At 38.5% G+C, this 17604-nt stretch overlaps 1 protein-coding gene across 1 annotated transcript in view; it reads left to right on the top strand.

Annotated features, from left to right (window-relative positions):
- The window catches only part of Hook3 (hook microtubule tethering protein 3), a 152699-nt gene that overhangs the window by 120418 nt on the left and 14677 nt on the right, over positions 1–17604 (top strand). The window contains exons 16-19 of the mRNA XM_070016050.1: positions 2176–2263; positions 6248–6282; positions 12228–12310; positions 15216–15316. Coding sequence (XP_069872151.1) covers positions 2176–2263; positions 6248–6282; positions 12228–12310; positions 15216–15316 — 307 coding nt within the window. The remainder of the gene's footprint in view (positions 1–2175; positions 2264–6247; positions 6283–12227; positions 12311–15215; positions 15317–17604) is intronic.

Genomic DNA, 17604 nt, shown 5'->3' with positions numbered 1-17604 from the left:
CTTCCATACTGCTTTCCAAAGTGGTTGAACAAGTTTACACTCCCACCAACAATGCATTAGGGTTCCCTTTTGGCCATATCCCCTCCAGCATCTGTTGTTACTAGATTTCTTGATTAGAGCCATTCTAACTGGGGTAAGGTGGAATCTCAATTTTGTTTAATTTGTATTTCTTTTATGGCCAGAGAAGTTGAGTATTTCTTCATGTGTCTATATTTTAGAGACCCTTGTCCGTTGTGTTGGTAGTGAAGATCTTCTCCCAATCCGTGGGCTTTCTATTGATCTTGCTAGCTATGTCCTTTGCCATGCAGAAACTCTGCAGTTTCATGCAATCCCATTTGTCCAAACTTTCTTTGTTGTGTTTCTGGGTCTTTATTTAGAAAAATTCAGCCTATGCCAAAGAGCCCTAGAGTTTCTCCTATTCCTTCTCATAATGTTTTCAGGGTATCTGCTTTGACTTCGAGGTCTTTGACCTATTTGGAGTTGATTCTGTTTAACCAGTTTTGTCAGCACCATTTACTGAAGAGGCTGTCTTTGTTCAATTCTATTTTTTTTTTTTTAGCTCTCTTAACGAAGATTAGATGGCTATAGATCTATGGATTCATTTCTGGGTCTTTGGTTCTATTCCATTGGCCCTCAGATCTGTTCTTGTGCCAGTACCAAGCTGTTTTGATTACTACACTCTCAGAGTTTTATTGGTTAAAATGGGTAGTCTCTTGAACTTCTTTCCTGGCATTTAATTTCTCCCTCCTGAATAGCAAAAATTTCAGATGTGAGCCACTGTATTTGGCATGGCTGACCTTTTAGTAATAGTTCACAGTCTAAAATGCAGTGTGTGTATTCTAAATTTTTATATTTTCCTCTTCTTGCAAGTCTTTAATATCAACCCAAAACCTAGGAAGTAGAACTGATCTAATAGAGAACACAGCACAGTAAGCTGGAGAACTTAGGAGTTTGTGTGATTGCCATTACTAAAGTTTGTTTTGGTTATTCCTGTTTGCGCCAAATTTGAGAATTGTTGATTATGTGATATATTGCACATACTTAGTATTTGATACTAAGTGAAAGGGATATTGTCTGATTGTTCCTCTTCTGATTTCAGCCTTTTCCTCATACCATTCTTTTTTTTCCTCATACCATTCTTGAATTTTGTATTTTCTCATTTTTCTATTCATCTCTGGACATAATCTTAAGTGTCTTAAATTATCTCTCAACCTTAACCACAGAAGTATTTTATTTGCTATTACAGTTTCAGTTGAAGTTAAGCCTACTCTACCTCCTCCATGGAGTTGTTGATTTTCTGAGCAGTCATGATTTCTGTGTGTCTCTGTAAACTGCTTTGAAATAACTATATTATTGTATTTGTTGTTCTTTTTTGTTTTGGGGGTTGGGGGTTTTTTTGCCTCTCCATTTGACTGTACATTTCTTGGGGGCAGGGATAGCTCCATCCTATGCTGAGCAAGTAGTTTTTATAAACACACTGAAATGAATTTCAGACAAATACTGAAATAATTTGTTTAAATTTGTCTAACAATACATTACATTTGGAATCATCATTCAAAATCCCAAGCACTTTAACAAACACTGTGAGGTAGTGCCAGTCACACTTTTAAGATTCAAGTAAAAAGGCAGAGCACATACCCAAGTTGATAAGCTGAGGGTGTGTTAGAACTACAGTCCACCCTGCCTGTTGAGGCCCTGTGCTAGTCAGTCTGTAATATCCTCAAGGCCAGAAGAATAGGTCTCTGGCTTTCAGACACGTGGCACTGGGATTCTAGCTCTAGAGTTAGCCAACTCATTGGAAATTGGAGACACTTTATAGTGTCCTAAATTTTATATGTACTGTACTCCTTTGGGTTTTGTGTATATTTTGGTTTTGTTTTGTTTTCTTATCTGCATTTTTAATCGAACTATATATGTATATTTTTGTGTATATATGTATTGTGTGCATGTACGTACGTACGTATGTATAGCTCTATGTTTTACCAAGAAAAGGAAGAGGAAAAAAACAAATTTGAAGCATATGAAAAATAAACTTTACTCATAAATGAGGCTGCTATTTATAACATTAGGCTTTCATTTGTTAATGATGCTTTCTCTGTAATCAATAAGACAGCCAAAGGAAAAATGGTATAACAAGCCTATACTTAGAAAAATTAATGTATATTTGATTTCTAGGCTCGTGAATCAAAGACTTCTAGAAGTGCAATCACAAGTTGAAGAACTACAAAAATCTTTACAGGATCAAGGCTCTAAAGCAGAAGATGTAAGTTTTAATATGCACTACCATGGTCCAAAATTTTCAAAATGTTGAGAAAAGCATAACTTTTCTTTTGGAAGATGGTCTCTATCAGAATAATTTGGTGTTATACTAGTTATAAAAAAAAAAAAGACACATTTTTTTTCCTTTTTCTAGCATTCCTTGTGAAAAGGCCCAGACTATATTGACTCTTTCATATTTACTTTGCTGAAAAATTATCAGCTAAGGAATTGAGACTTTATGTTTTGAATTTCAACTTCAAGGCAAAATATGGGGATTTTTTTTCTCTGGTTAAAATGAAAACAAAAGAGAGAGAGAGAGAGAGACAGAGAGAGAGAGAGAGAGAGAGAGAGAGAGAGAGAGAGAGCCATGAACCAATGACTCATGCCTGTAATCCTACCTACTCAAGAGGCCCAAAACTGATTTCGAGACAGCCCAGGCAGGAAAGTTCACCCGACTTTATCATCAATTAACTAGAAGAAAAGCTGGACTGAAAATGTGGCTTAGTGCATGAGGCCCTGAGTTGAAGCCTTAGTAGGAGAGGAGAATATGAGAGAGAAAAAGGAGGAAGCAGGCAGGAAAGGAAAGAGAGAAAAAAAAGGTATGGCTTCAGGGGTAGAGTACCTGTCCAGCAAGCACGAGGCTCTGCATTCAAACCCTAGGGCAGAAAGAGAGAGAGGGATGTTTCACTGGTAATTTTTAGTGCAAACTTGATATTTAAGAAAATAATGCCATCCCTAGAATGCCAATATCTCTGTAATTTTAAATTCCTCCTACATATCTACTTCCCCATGCTGAAGTTTTAAAGATTTCTTTAGTACTCTACATATTACAGCACAACTCTTCTGTGATGGCATATACTCCATGGAAAATAACACTGTGTTGAGCTGTTGAAGACAGGAAATCCATGGTTTTCTTCATTTCTACATGCAAACCATCCTTTACAGGGATTAGATAGTACATTGTTACTCAGTTTCTAGTCAAAGTATAAATAAGTTATTACTGGCAAATCCTTTACATTTATTGAAAAGTATAACTAAGACTTATAAAGTGCTCAAAATAATGTAGGGGGGAAGCAAATTTTGCTGATCCATCTTTGCTTCAGCCAGCTGTTTGGTTTTCCTGTTAAATTGTAAGTTGCTATGATCTCTGGCATTTGAGTATAAACCTACTTATCTTTTTTCCATTGAAATAAACTGGTGTTCTGCCACTTATGCCACATCTCCAGGCTGTCTTTGAATCATAATTGTCTAGATCTCAGCCTCCTAAGTAACTAGGATTACAGTTTGAGCCCAGCCGAGTTTATTCCTTTTTAAAAAAAAAAAAAAAGAAAGAAAAAGAAAGAAAGGAAGAAAGAAAGAAGGAAGGAAGGAAGGAAGGAAGGAAGGAAGGAAGGAAGGAAGGAAGGAAGGAAGGAAGGAAGTTTGCCACAGCCTATCTGGTAATGTTATCTGGTTCTAACCTAAGCAGAAGTTCCCTCTGAGCTCTTTTCTGTCTGTAGACTAGATTCAGGTGAAAACTCTGTTTCAAGGCTTCTTCAAATGCCTTGATGGTTTTTGTCTTGCTTTTCTCTTCACTCACCTACAGTATTGTATTTGAAGAGTAACCTTCCAGATGGATTGGTCCCCTCTGTGAAGAGCAACATAATTTTCTGCCTTTTTCTGTAACAGTCTTCTCATATCTTAGGTCAGAGTAGGTTTTTTTGCATATTTTTTATTATTTTTATGTCATTTGCTTTTAGTATGGGTGCAGAAAAGCCTTGTTAGATCTAATCATATGGATAATTTGAGATAGCCACAGTATATAAAACTCCAGAGAACAAGACAGGATGAGGAATCCATAGAAGAATGAAAATGTACAGTTCTGCGGGAAAAAAATGTATCTTTTACTTAATGTTCATAAATTACTAAATTGTTACTTCTCTTGATTGCTGTGTTTGCTTCATACTAATATGTCTTCTCTGTCTCTTGGCATGGTTTCTGCTCAAGGCTATTGTAAGTATGGCTTTCTGCTTGTTTTCATGTATTTACTACTTCTTAGATTTATATATTTATCTGATATCATAGGTGACAATACTGACATTTTAAATTAAGACAATTGTATGCAAAATGAATCTTTTAGTAAAAGCCAGGTGATGGTAGTACATGCCTATAATCCTAGTTACTCAGGAGGCTGAGATCTAAGGATCCTCCTTTGAAGTCAGCCAGGACAAGAAAGTCAATGAAACTCTTATCCCTGGTTAACCACCAAAAATCTGGAAGTGAAGCTGTGGCTCAAGAAGTAGAGCACTACCCTTGAGCTAAAGAGGTCAGAGACATCACTCAGGCCCTGAGTTCAAGCCCCAGAACCAGCACACAAAAACAAAAGTTATAAAAAGTTAAACCCTAGAAAAGTCTGTTCTTGAGATGTGGGTCTCTTCCCACATCTCACCCATACCTTGCTGTTTCGATAGTTTATTTATGTAAGTTACTTTGATAATAGCTTCCAATTGCAATCTGCCTCTTCTTGCACACATTTTTGGGGGGGGGGGGAGGGGGTCCAGTCTTGGGGCCTGAACTCTGGGCCTGGGCGCTGTCCTTCAGCTTTTCAGCTCAAGGCTAGCGCTCTACCACTTGAGCCACAGCGCCACTTCCAGCTTTTTTCTTTTTGCTTATGTGGTGCTGAGGAATCGAATCGAGGGCCTCATGCATGCAAGGCAAGCGCTCTACCACTGAGCCACCTTCCCAGCCCTCTTGCACACATTTTAACCGTACCAGTGTTCCCTTTGGAGAGACCTTGTAGCATAGAAAAGATGAGAGAGCAGACTATGGAGACTAGAAAACGTAGGTTTTAAATTGAGATCTGCTACTTAAAAGCTAGTAAATATTTTCAGTCATATCTTACTCCTTTGTAAGATGGGGCTAATATTACAGTGTTGTCAGATATATATACGAGGCATTTGTACATGACATGCTCTACCATAGTGCTTGGCATATTTAAGTATTATAACATCAACTAAGAGTTAAAATTAACTCTGTTAGAGTTTAATTAATTTGTACATATACATTTTGTACATAATTAAACTTTTTAAAACATTACATTGTATCCTCTGTACTAAAGAAAATAAGCAATAATCAAAAGTAGTGAAGTTATTGTCTTTTTGTATTTTAATATGCTTTTCAGGAAGAGAGAGAGAGAGAGAGAGAGAGAGAGAGAGAGAGAGAGAGAGAGAGAGAGAGAGAGAGAGAGAGAGAGTGTGTGTGTGTGTGTGTGTGTGTGTGTGTGTGTGTGTGTGTGTCTACTAGTCCTGGGGCTGTCTTGGGTGCTGTCCCTGATCTATTTTGCTCAAGGCTAGTTAATTGGAGATAAGAGTTTCACAGAATTTCCTTCCTGGGCTGGCTTTAAACCATAGTCCTCATATACCAGCCTCCTGAGTAGCTGAAATTACAGACATGAGCAACTAACTGGTGCCTAGCAGGAGAAAGTTTTTTTTTTTAAATCAAGTCTAAGCTGCATTCACCACCAAATTAAAATCTGTGCATAATTGCCATTTTCCACATTTCCCATCCCATCTTGTAAATTATTTATAACTGTGCATAAGTGAAAATGTACATAGTTCTGTACATATATGGAAATTGATCCAAGATCTTATGATACAAGGATAAAAATACAGAAGATAAGTCTGTCTTAGGATAAGTCTATTATTAGGGTATTTATTGGCCTATTGAGTCCAGGAATGTTGAATCTTTATGAAAGTTACTTTGAAAGTCCTTATCTGACTATCAGTAAAGGAGTTAAATATTCCATTTCTAGGTATTTTATACTAATCACCCGCACTTACGGACGGCTTTCTTTTATTCAAGAGAAGTAAACTAGAATACATTGCTTTTTGAGCTCTTTGACCAAAGAAATTACTGAGAGCAAACTTTGTTTCTACTATATTTTTAAATTTTTAAAAATAATTTGTTGGTTAAAATTTTCAAGTAATTAATTTTTATTTTTCATTTTCAGTCAATACTTCTAAAAAAGAAGCTTGAAGAACATCTGTAAGTAGAAAAGTTGTCAAAACTCATTCTATTCTGGGAATAAGGTCTTTGTGTTAGGGCTGGAGAGGTCTTAGGCAATGGCATGTGTGTCCTTGATGATAAAGGTAATTCTGCTGCATATTAATAGTGTTTACAATGTCATTTCCATCCAACATCTATAGCTCTGAACAGTGACTGTTTGAACTATTTTCTCACATTTTATGCTTCATATCTTGTTGAAATCTTTATAATCATAGTTAGGAATTTTGATGCTAAACAAAAAAGGCAAGAACTTTTTCCTTTTTTTGGGAGGGGGAGGGGGGGTCCGGTCGTGGGGCCTGAACTCTGGGCCTGGGCGCTGTCCCTCAGCTCTTCGGCTCAAGGCTAGCGCTCTACCACTTGAGCCACAGTGCCACTTCCGGCTTTTTTCTTTTTGCTTATGTGGTGCTGAGGAATCGAACCCAGGGCCTCATACATGCAAGGTAAGCATTCTACCACTGAGCCACCTTCCCAGCCCAAGAAATTTTTCCTTTGAAGGGCTATATAATAATTACTTTGGTCGTGGCCTCTGTCCCTATAGTCTGCATGGTAGCTTGAAAGTAGTCATGCACAGTATCAAATGCATTAGTGACTATATTCTAATAAAATTTCATATACAAAGATAGGTATTCAACTGCCTATAAGACTACAAGCTTGGGCTGGGAAGGTGGCTCAGTGGTAGAGCGCTTGCCTTGCATGCATGAGGCCCTGGGTTCGATTCCTCAGCACCACATAAGCAAAAAAGAAAAAAGCCGGAAGTAGCACTGTGGCTCTAGTGGTAGAGTGCTAGCCTTGAGCTGAAGAGCTGAGGGACAGCGCCCAGGCCCAGAGTTCAGGCCCCACGACCAGACCAAAAAAAAAAAAAAAAAAAAAGACTACAAGCTGCAGTTTATCAACCCTAGAGGGTAGCCACCTGAAGATTCCTTTTTCAATATGTTTTTAATAGTACATACCTTAACTGACATGTTGAATTAAAACCCATTGTACAACTACTTAGAGTTAACAAATTTAAATATAAAACTTACCAGTAACATTTTCAAGTATTTCCTTAAGTTACAAAAGATGAATATTTTTAGCTGGGTGCTAGGGCTCACATCCTTTTTTTTTTTTTTAATCGATCATGGGGCTTGAACTCACAGCCTGCACTGAACCCCTTTGCACTTGAGCCATAGCACCACTTCCTCACATCTTTAATCCTAGCAACTCTGGAGGTTTAAGATGTAAGGATCACAGTTCAGAGTAAGCCCAGAGTAAGGAAAGTCAATGAGACTCTCTTCTCCAATTAACCACCAAAAAAGCCAGAAGTAGAGCAATGACACAAGTGGTATAACACCAGTCTTGAGTGTAAGAGCCTGAGGGACAGTGCTTAGGCCCTGAGTTCAAGCCCCAGTACTGTAACAAAAACAAAAAGATGAATTAACTCTGATATTTCATAAAGAAATTTCATCTATCTATCTTTATTCACAATTTTAGGGATGTTAATAATTTTTCTGACACCCAGTAATAACCTTAATTCTTTTTATCACTTTGTAGCAAAACTCCTTGCAGGAAATAAACATGTGATTATCATGCATTGATGGTCTGTTGGAGTGTTAAATGTTACACTGCATAAACCAAACACCTTCACCACAAAGATGATTTTAACTTGTTACACTATGATTTGAACAACAGTCTATACCCTGGAAATTTTACTTGTACTATTCAGGTTTTTATTAGCATCAACTAGTTGTACAAGGGTCTTTCATTTTAACACGTCCATTTATGAATATGTTGTTCATATCCATAAATACATCTTGATCAATCACCACCATCCTTCTCTTTCCTCCCTATAACCCACTTCTTCAACCAGTCTCACTGAGTTTCTTTGTTCCACTTTCACACAGGATAAATTATTATATTTGACCTCCTTCCCCCTCTGCTTGTTTGCCTCCCTTCTAGTCCAATGTTTTTAAATATGGGAGATATATGTACAATACACCTAGTAAATGAGACTTATGATAACTAAAAATAAGTAGATTCTTTATATATTAGAAAAACAAAGAGTATTTTTCCTGTCTTTGTAAAGGATAAGAATTTGGTACACATAGGATGAGCATTCTGTTTTTGTTTTTGTGTTTTTCCCCTCATTATTTTATGACAAATTAGCTTACCAATGAGTCATTGTTCTGTATTCAGTCATTTACATGGTAAAAATACCTTCATTAGGATGGATTTATTGCTGAAGATGGAGACTTACTAGTTTCATATGACTGTCATAAAAATTACCATAAAGACAACAGAAAACTAATGACACATAGCTAAGGAAGCTATGAATCAAAATCTAGAAGCTCAGAAGGAGAATCTTCCGTGTCTGTTCCTAGCTTCCGGAGGCTGCTGACAATCCTTGGTGTTCCTTAAAGGTCCACTCCATCTTCAAATGCTGATCTTCCATCTTCAGGGCATGTGGGAAACCAGGATTACTTCTGAATCTTACATACTATGTTTTTTCCTATGCTTCTGGGCCTGTAATAAGGTTTATAAACTAAGCCCTGTAAGAGATTAACAACAATATGCAATAATAAAAAAAATAGGACAATGTAACCATATACTGATTCACTGACACTGTATCTGACAACCAAGATCCACTAATTGACTAATAGGAAGTAGCCTACACAGTGTGGATGTACTGAACCCAGTATTATCCATAGAGAATTATCATAGAGAACCACAGGAAACTACATTATGCTACTCAGCACATCATTTATGTATTGTTTATTTCTGGATGTTTCCATTTAACATTTTGGACCATAATTGACCATGAACAACTACAATGATTGGATGGAAAACCACAGATAAGCAAGAACTACTGGTCATGTGCCTGTAGCTCTGCCCTGTAACCCTAGCTACTCAGGAATGTGAGACCTGAAGACCGCAATTAGGAAGCCAGTCTGGACAGGAAAGTCCATGAGACTTTTTTTTTTTTTTGGGGGGGTGTCCAGTCATGGGGCCTGAACTCTGGGCCTGGGCACTGTCCTTCAGCTCTTCAGCTCAAGGCTAGCGCTCTACCACTTGAGCCACAGCACCACTTCTGGTTTTTTCTGCGTATAAGGTCCTGATGAAACGAACCCAGGGCCTTGTGCATGCAGGCCAGCACTCTACCACTGAGCTCCCTTCCCAGCCCCCTCTCATAGCCTTTCTATGAGGACACTAGGGATTAGATTAGTGTCCAACTTAGTCCAGTATTACCTCTTGTTGATGAGGTCATATAAAGACTCAATTTCCAAATAGTACTAGAGGTTAGAACTTTTATTTTTATTTTTTTTTTTTTTTGTCGGTCGTGGGGCTTGAACTCTGGGCCTGAGCGCTGTCCCTCAGCTCTTCAGCTCAAGGCGAGCACTCTACCACTTGAGCTACAGCGCCACTTCCAGTTTTCTGGTGGTTTATTGGAGATAGGAGTCTCACGGTCTCTCCTGCCCGGGCTGGCTTTGAACCGCGATCCTCAGATCTCAGCCTCCTGAGTAGCTAGGATTACAGGCGTGAGCCACCAGCGCCCGGCTCTAGAGGTTAGAACTTTAACTTATATGTGAGAGACACAATTTAACTCACTACAGGACTTCTTTACATCTCAAACAATGGTCAATCTCATAGAATTTTTTTTCTTTTTTAAAATGTATCCATTGAAAATCTCCAATGTACTTCTTTTTTTTAATTTTCATTTATTTATTTTTGTTTCTGTGGTACCAAGGAATCAAACCCAGGGCCTCATGCATGCTAGGCAAGCAGTACCACTAAGCCACATTCCTAGCCCGCATAAATATTTTTTAAAAATCACAACTAGTGTTACTAAAGATGTTACGCAATGGTGATTTTCATTCACAATACTCTATTTGACATATCAGTTCCACTGTCTATATCTGAGATTTCTGGAGATGACGTTATCCATGCGTAATAGGTATCATGTAGAAGACATATACATAATAAGTAAAATATAAAGCAGAAGTTTGGAGAAATTAAACTATATTGTCTAGGAGTAATAAAAGCATCATAAAAATCATAGGACTTGGGGCTGGGAATGTGGCTTGGTGGTAGAGTGCTTGCCTACCATGCATGAAGCCCTCGGTTCGATTCTGGTGCTGTGTCTCAAGTTGTAGAGTGCTAGCCTTGAGTAAAAGAAACTCAGGGACAGTGCCCAGGCCCAGAGTTCAGTCCTCTGGACTGGCAAAAAGAAAAATCATAGGACTGATTAAAAAGTTTGGTGTTTGGTTACCCCTGGGAAGAACATAGAGATGTATGACTTCTAAAGTTTTTGGATGAGTTTTGTTTGGAACCTAGTGGTAATTCACCGGACCATTTTTTTTGTTTTTCTTTTTCTTTTTTCTTTTCTTTTTCTTTTTTGTGCCAATAGGGGCTTAAACTCTAACCTGTGCTCTCAGCTTTTTCACTCATGCTAGCTCTCTACCACTTGAGCCATACCGCCAATTCTTACTTTTTGCTGGTTAGAGATAAAATTTAGATTTTCCAATCTGGAGATGTCTGCCCAAGCTATCTTTGAATTGTGATCCTCAGATCTCAGACTCCTGACTAGCTAGAATTACAGATGTCAACCTACTACTGATTCTCAGTGGTTTTTATACTTCTTTAAGCTGCATATATTTGTATTGTATATGTCACATCTTCAGAAACTAATTATTGGCACTGTGGCTCAAAACAGTAGCACTAGCTTTGAGCAAGATAGCTCAGGGACAGCACCCAAGCCCCTACCTAGTTCAAGCTCCACAACTAACGACAACAGCAGCAGCAGCAAATACACACACATACACACACACACACACACACACACACACACACACACACGTGAAAGGCTTTAATATAGTAGTATGCATGAAAACTATGAGAATTAAACTACAAAGTTTTCCATTTTTATCAGTTTTTTCTCTGTCTTTCACCTTTATAGCCTTTTTTCCTATTCCTATTATTTAGTATCAGAATTAAATACTGCAGAGAATTATACATATTATGCAAATTACTATATATCATATAAAGACCAGGAAAATATCTTGTGTTAATTCTTTCTTTTATCTTGGAATATAGCATGCATACAGGATAGTTCATATCCTAAGCTCATAACAGCACAACTTGATGAGTGTTTACCTCCATATTTAAGTGACATATCAATATAGCCACCTAACAGGATTTTTCCTTCTCCCTCCCAGATGATTGATTACATCCCTAAACCAGACACAATACTGATCGTTATTACTTTTTAAAGTCTTGACACTTCTGCAACCTTGTATAAATGACATCATGTATTAATCCCCTGACATACTTTTGTTCTGTAAAATTTATTTAAATGGTTTCCTGTTCATTCTTTTTATTGATGTGTAGTGTCCCTTGTTATTCCTGATTTTTAGAACTTTGTTTTTGGAAAAAGGTTTTCCTTAGAAATGCCTAAAAGTTTAAATTTTTATACCTTCATTCCTAGGGGGAAAAAAACCAATCTGTACCCTCATATACATTTATGTAGAAGAACTAACTACTTTTTCAGTCCAAAAGAGATATTTTTGTCTTTAAATTTATTTAGTTATACAGTAAATTCATGTTGATTTGGGTTTCTTTCTTTTTTTTGACGGTTGTGGGGCCTGAACTCTGGGCCTGGGCACTGTCCCTCAGCTCTTCTGCTCAAGGCTAGCACTCTACCACTTGAACCACAGAGCCACTTCTGACTTTTTCTGCTTATGTGGTACTGAGGAATTGAACCCAGGGCCTCATGCATGCAAGGCAAGCACTCTACCACTAAGCCACCTTCCCAGCCCTGATTTGGGTTTCTTATAGCACTTCTAGGTAATGCAAGTGTATTCCAAGAATAAAGAATATGAATCTTTAATGTGAAGTGAAAAACAAAAACAAAAACAAAAGTGGGTATGATAGTGTTATGTATTTCGTTATAGAGAGAAGCTGCATGAAGCCAATAATGAACTACAGAAGAAGAGAGCCATTATTGAAGATCTTGAACCAAGATTTAATAACAGCTGTGAGTTTTTTTTTCCTAATTAGCATCATTAACTAAAAACTATCTTACTGATAGTGAATTTGGTAATATAACTTTAGAAATAGGCTTTATAATAAATTATAGCTGGGCGGGGAAGGTGGCTCAGTGATAGAGCACTTGCCTTGCATGCATGAGGCCCTGGGTTCGATTCCTCAGCACCACATAAGCAAAAAGAAAAAAGCTGGAAGTGGTGCTAAGGCTCAAGTGGCAGGACGCTAGCCTTGAGCTGAAGAGCTGAGGGACAGCACCCAGGTCCAGAGTTCAGGCCCCACGACCGGACCCAAAAAAAAAATTTTTTTTAATTAAATAAATTATAGCAATTAAAGAATTTTCCCTATTTACAGAAAGAATACATCATCTTTGTCTTAAATTACTAATTACATTTATAAATTTTTCTTTGGTTATAGAATCTAATGCCTGGGGCTGGGAAGGTGGCTCAGTGGTAGAGCGCTTGCCTTGTATGCATGAGGCCCTGGGTTTGATTCCTCAGCACCACATAAGCAAAAAAAAAAAAAAAAAAAAAAAAGCTGGAAGTGGCACTGTGGCTCAAGTGGTAGAATGCTAGCCTTGAGCTGAAGAGCTGAGAGACAGCGCCCAGGCCCAGAGTTCAGGCCCCACAACCGGACACCCCCCCCCCAAAAAAAAAAATAGAATCTAATGCCTGTGAAGTAAGATATTTTCATAGTGCAAGTTTGACAAACTTGCACTTTCATTGATATTTAAACCTATGAATGGCTTGTACTTCTTTATGCAAGTGAGAGGACAGGCTTCTGCTTTTTAAAAAATACAGCAAATATGTAAATAATCATTTGAAATGTGTAGTTCAGTGACTGTAAGTACATATACATTATTGTATAGCCATCAGCAGTACTTAGCTAAATACTTTTCTCATTACCAAGTAGAAGTCCACATACATTAAATAATAATTTGCCATTCCTTTCTTCCTAACCTATGGTAATCACAACTCTACTTTCTGCCTCTGAATTAACTATTTTAGGCAACTCATTAGTAGAATCATATGACATTTATCCTTTCCTGTCTGGTTTATTTTACTTAGCATAATGCCTTTAATTTCCATTTAACATAATGTCTATTTTGTATCATGTATTAGAATTAAGTCTGAATAATATTGCATTATATAAATACTCATTTTGTTCATTCATCTGTCAAAGGATAGTTTTTTACTTACTCTCTTTAATATTTGAGTTCTTGTTTATAAGAAAATAAATTATTAGTTGGTTTTTAAAGAAAAATCATGAGTGAGACATGATAGTCATGCCCAGCTACTCTGATGGTAGAGATCAAGAGTATCAAGGATCAAGGCCAATATAGGGTCAGAAACTTCTCAACTAATAAAAAGCTGCGGCTGAGAAGGTGGGTCAGTGGTAGAATGCTTGCCTTGCATGCATGAGGCCCTGGGTTCGATTCCTCAGCACCCCATAAGCAAAAAGAAAAAAGCCGGAAATGGCACTGTGGCTCAAGTGGTAGGCCTTGAGCTGAAGACTGAGGAACAGCACCCAGGCCCAGAGTTCAGGCCCCACGACCAAGACCCAAAAATAGAATCACAGGCTAGGCCAGATGGCCTGAGCATAAATGTGAGAGACCCAATTGAAAAAGTAACTAAAGCAAAAAGGACTAGGGAATATAGCTTAAGTTACAAAATCCTTGCCTGAGAAATTCAAGTCCACAAGCTCAATCCCCAATACTATAAAACAAAACAAAAGTATAGCTGGTACTGGTCACTCATGCCTTTAATCCTAACTACTTAGGAGGATCTAAGTTTCTCAGTTCAAAAACAGCTCAAGCAGGAAAGCTTGTATAACTTTTATCTCCAATTAACTACCAAAAAAAAAAAAACAAAACCCCAAAAAACAAAAAAGAAAAGGCAGAAGGTGCTGTGTAGCTCAAGTAATAGAACAGTAGCTTTGAACTAAAAAAGCTTCAAGACAGCACTGAGGCCCTGAGTTGAAGCCCCAGAACCAGCACGAAAGAAGAAGGAAGAGAAAAGAGGGGAGAGGGAAAAGAAAAGACAAAAAAGGAAGAGGCAGAGGAAGAAAAAAAAGAAGGAGGGAGCAAGAGGAAGAAGAAAATTATGTATAAGAATAGACTAAACAGCCAGGCACCAGTGGCTCAGGCCTGTAATCCTAGCTACTCAGGAGGCTGAGATCTGAGAATCGCAGTGCAAAGCCAGCCTGGGCAGGAAACTCCATGAAACTCTTATCTCCAATAAAGCACTAGAAAACCGGAAGTAGCGCTGTGGCTCAAGCGGTAGAGTGCTCGCCTTGATTGAAGAGTGCAGGGACAATGCCCAAGCCCCATGACCAACCAAAAAAAAAAAAAAAAAAGAATAGACTAAACAGTCTCAAACCTGTTAATTATTTAGCAATTAAAATAAGATAGGTGTTGGTGTTTCACACTTGTAATCCTAGCTTCTCAGGAGGTTGAAGTCTGAGGATCTCGGTTCAAAGCCGTCCCACATAGTAAAGTCCTCAAGACTCTTTTTGCCAGTTAACCACCAAAAAGTTGGAAGTATAGCTGTGGCTCTAGAGGTAGAGCACTAACTTTAAGCAAAAAAAGCTCAGGGACAGCAGTTCAAGCCATAGGATCAGCACCAAAAAAAAAAAAAAAATATATATATATATATATATATATATATATATATATATATATATATATATATTAAAGATGTTATCAAAATTTCACTGTCTCACTGTGTTGAAAATGAACTGTACAACTTGTAGTTGGGAACAGAGGGGAAAAGAGAGTGAGGGAAGGGTTAGTAACTGTCCAAAGAGAAAGTGTTCTTTACCTCCTTAGGTGTAATCCCTCTGTTTATCACCTTTGTAATCTCAATAATTTTTTTTAAATTTTACTGTCTCATCCACAGCCTTAAAAATTGAAGAATTACAAGAAGCTTTACGGAAGAAAGAAGAAGAAATGAAGCAAATGGAAGAACGATATAAAAAATACTTAGAGAAAGCCAAAAGTGTAAGTATGCATTTGTAGGTATCTTACTCTACTTTCTGGACATGTTTTATTGGATTCTAAATATAGTGCCCATAAGGCTAGATGTATGGTGTAAGTGAAAGAATTTCTACCCTAGCAAGAACAAAGCCTTAGTTCAAAACCCAGTACTGCCAAAACACACCCAAATACACACACATTCCATACACATACTTAAATTAACATCTAATGAGGAAACCTTGTGATAAAGATATACTATGAAATCTATTAAACCTGGCTGGGAAAGCAGCTCAGTGGTAGTAGTGCTTGCCTTGCATGCATGAGGCCCTGGGTTCGATTCCTCAGTACCACATAAGCAGAAAAAGCTGGAAGTGGCGCTGTGGCTCGAGGTCAGGGCCCCACAACACACACACACACACACACACACACACACGAAATCTATTAAACAGGTCAGGGCCCCACAAAACACACACACACACACACACACACGAAATTAAACAGGGGGACACACACACACGAAATCTATTAAACAGGTCAGGGCCCCACAAAACACACACACACACACGAAATTAAACAGGGGGACACACACACACACGAAATTAAACGGGGACACACACACACACACAAAATTAAACAGGGACACACACACACACACACACACACACACACACACACACACACACACACACACACACACACACACACACACACACACACACACACACACACACACACACACACACACACACACACACACACACACACACACACACACACACACACACACACACACACACACACACACACACACACACGAAATCTAATTAACCGAGCACTGGTGGCTCACACCTGAAATCCTAGCTACCCAGGAGCCTGAAGTCTGAGGATCGATCGAAGTTCAAAGCCAGTTCAGGCAAGAAAGTCTGTGAGACTTTTTGTTTTTTTTTCTGCCAGTCGTGGGCCTGGGTGCTGCCCCTCAGCTCTTCAGCTCAAGGCTAGTGCTCTACCACTTGAACCACACACAGGACCACTTCCAGCTTTTTCTGTTTACACTGTGCTGAGGAATGGAACCCAGGGCCTCATGATTGCAATGCAAGCACTGAGCCACCTTCCCAGCCCCCGTGAGACTCTTATCTCCAATAAACCACTCAGAAAACCGTCCAGTGGCTCAATTGGTAGAGCACTAGCCTTGAGCTGAGAGCTGAGGGACAGCATTCAGGCCCAGAGTTCAAGTCCCGTGACCAACAAAAAAAGAAAGAAACAATCCTGAACAAAATATTGTGATCAAAATTACTTAGTAATTAACAAGGAGAAAATTTAACTTAATAGAAAGCAAGTGACCAGGGCTGGGAAGGTGGCTCAGTGGTAGAGTGCTTGCCTTGCATGCATGAGGCCCTGGATTCGATTCCTCAGCACCACATAAACAAAAAGAAAAAAGCCAGAAGTGGCACTATGGCTCAAGTGGTAGAGCGCTAGCCTTGAGCTGAAGAGCTGAGGGACAGTGACCAGGCCCAGAGTTCAGGCCCCAGGACCAGACCCAAAAAAAAAAAAAGAAGTGACCATTACCAATTTAGCCAGTAATTAGATGAGCAACACATGGCCTTACAAACAAGCCCTATAGCTTCCTGATAAGATATCCATGTCTGTGACAATCAACCTGAATCCAGCAGTTATCTGTAACCAGCTTCCAGGTCAAAGGAAATAAGGCTCTCTATATATCTATAGATATAGATATTGGAACAAATTAATACCTTTAAGCTGTCAGATAACTTGGAAGATAAAAGTATCATGAAAACAAAATAGACAGTGGAGTGTTGGTAGCACTAGGAGACAGCTATTACTACTTTAAAAGAGCCCTAACTAACTGCCAACATTCATCTTTTGAGTCCTGGAGTGGCGGCAGAGAGAGTCAGTGTGAAAGACATTTTGGACCCTGGCATCAGTGGCTCATGTCTGTAATCCTAGTTACTTCTGGAGACTGAGATCTGAAGTTCAAAGCCAGCCCAGATAGGGGCTTTTAACCAATCAACCACCAGAAGTCTAGAAGTGGAAGGGTGACTAAGGTGACAGAGTGCCAACGTTGCATGAAAAGGTTAAAGAGCAGCGCCCAGGCCCCTAGTTCAAGCCCCAGTACTAGCACTAAAATAAAATGTAATCAAAAGGAAAAAAGGCATTTTGGAGACATCTGTGAAAGTATGGACTTGGCTTGAACCAAGTAATGGCAGTTTTAAAGAAATTTTCTAATAGATATTAGTATCACAATTATGTGCTATAATCTCTTTAATTTAAAGATGTGCATGCTCAGGAATTGA

Source organism: Dipodomys merriami, unplaced genomic scaffold (genome assembly GCF_024711535.1).
Source record: "Dipodomys merriami isolate MVZ:Mamm:240054 unplaced genomic scaffold, mDipMer1.0.p SCAF_12, whole genome shotgun sequence".
NCBI lineage: Eukaryota > Metazoa > Chordata > Mammalia > Rodentia > Heteromyidae > Dipodomys > Dipodomys merriami.
The sequence above is the reverse complement of the archived record's forward strand: the minus strand, read 5'-3'. Positions and strand labels throughout refer to the sequence as shown.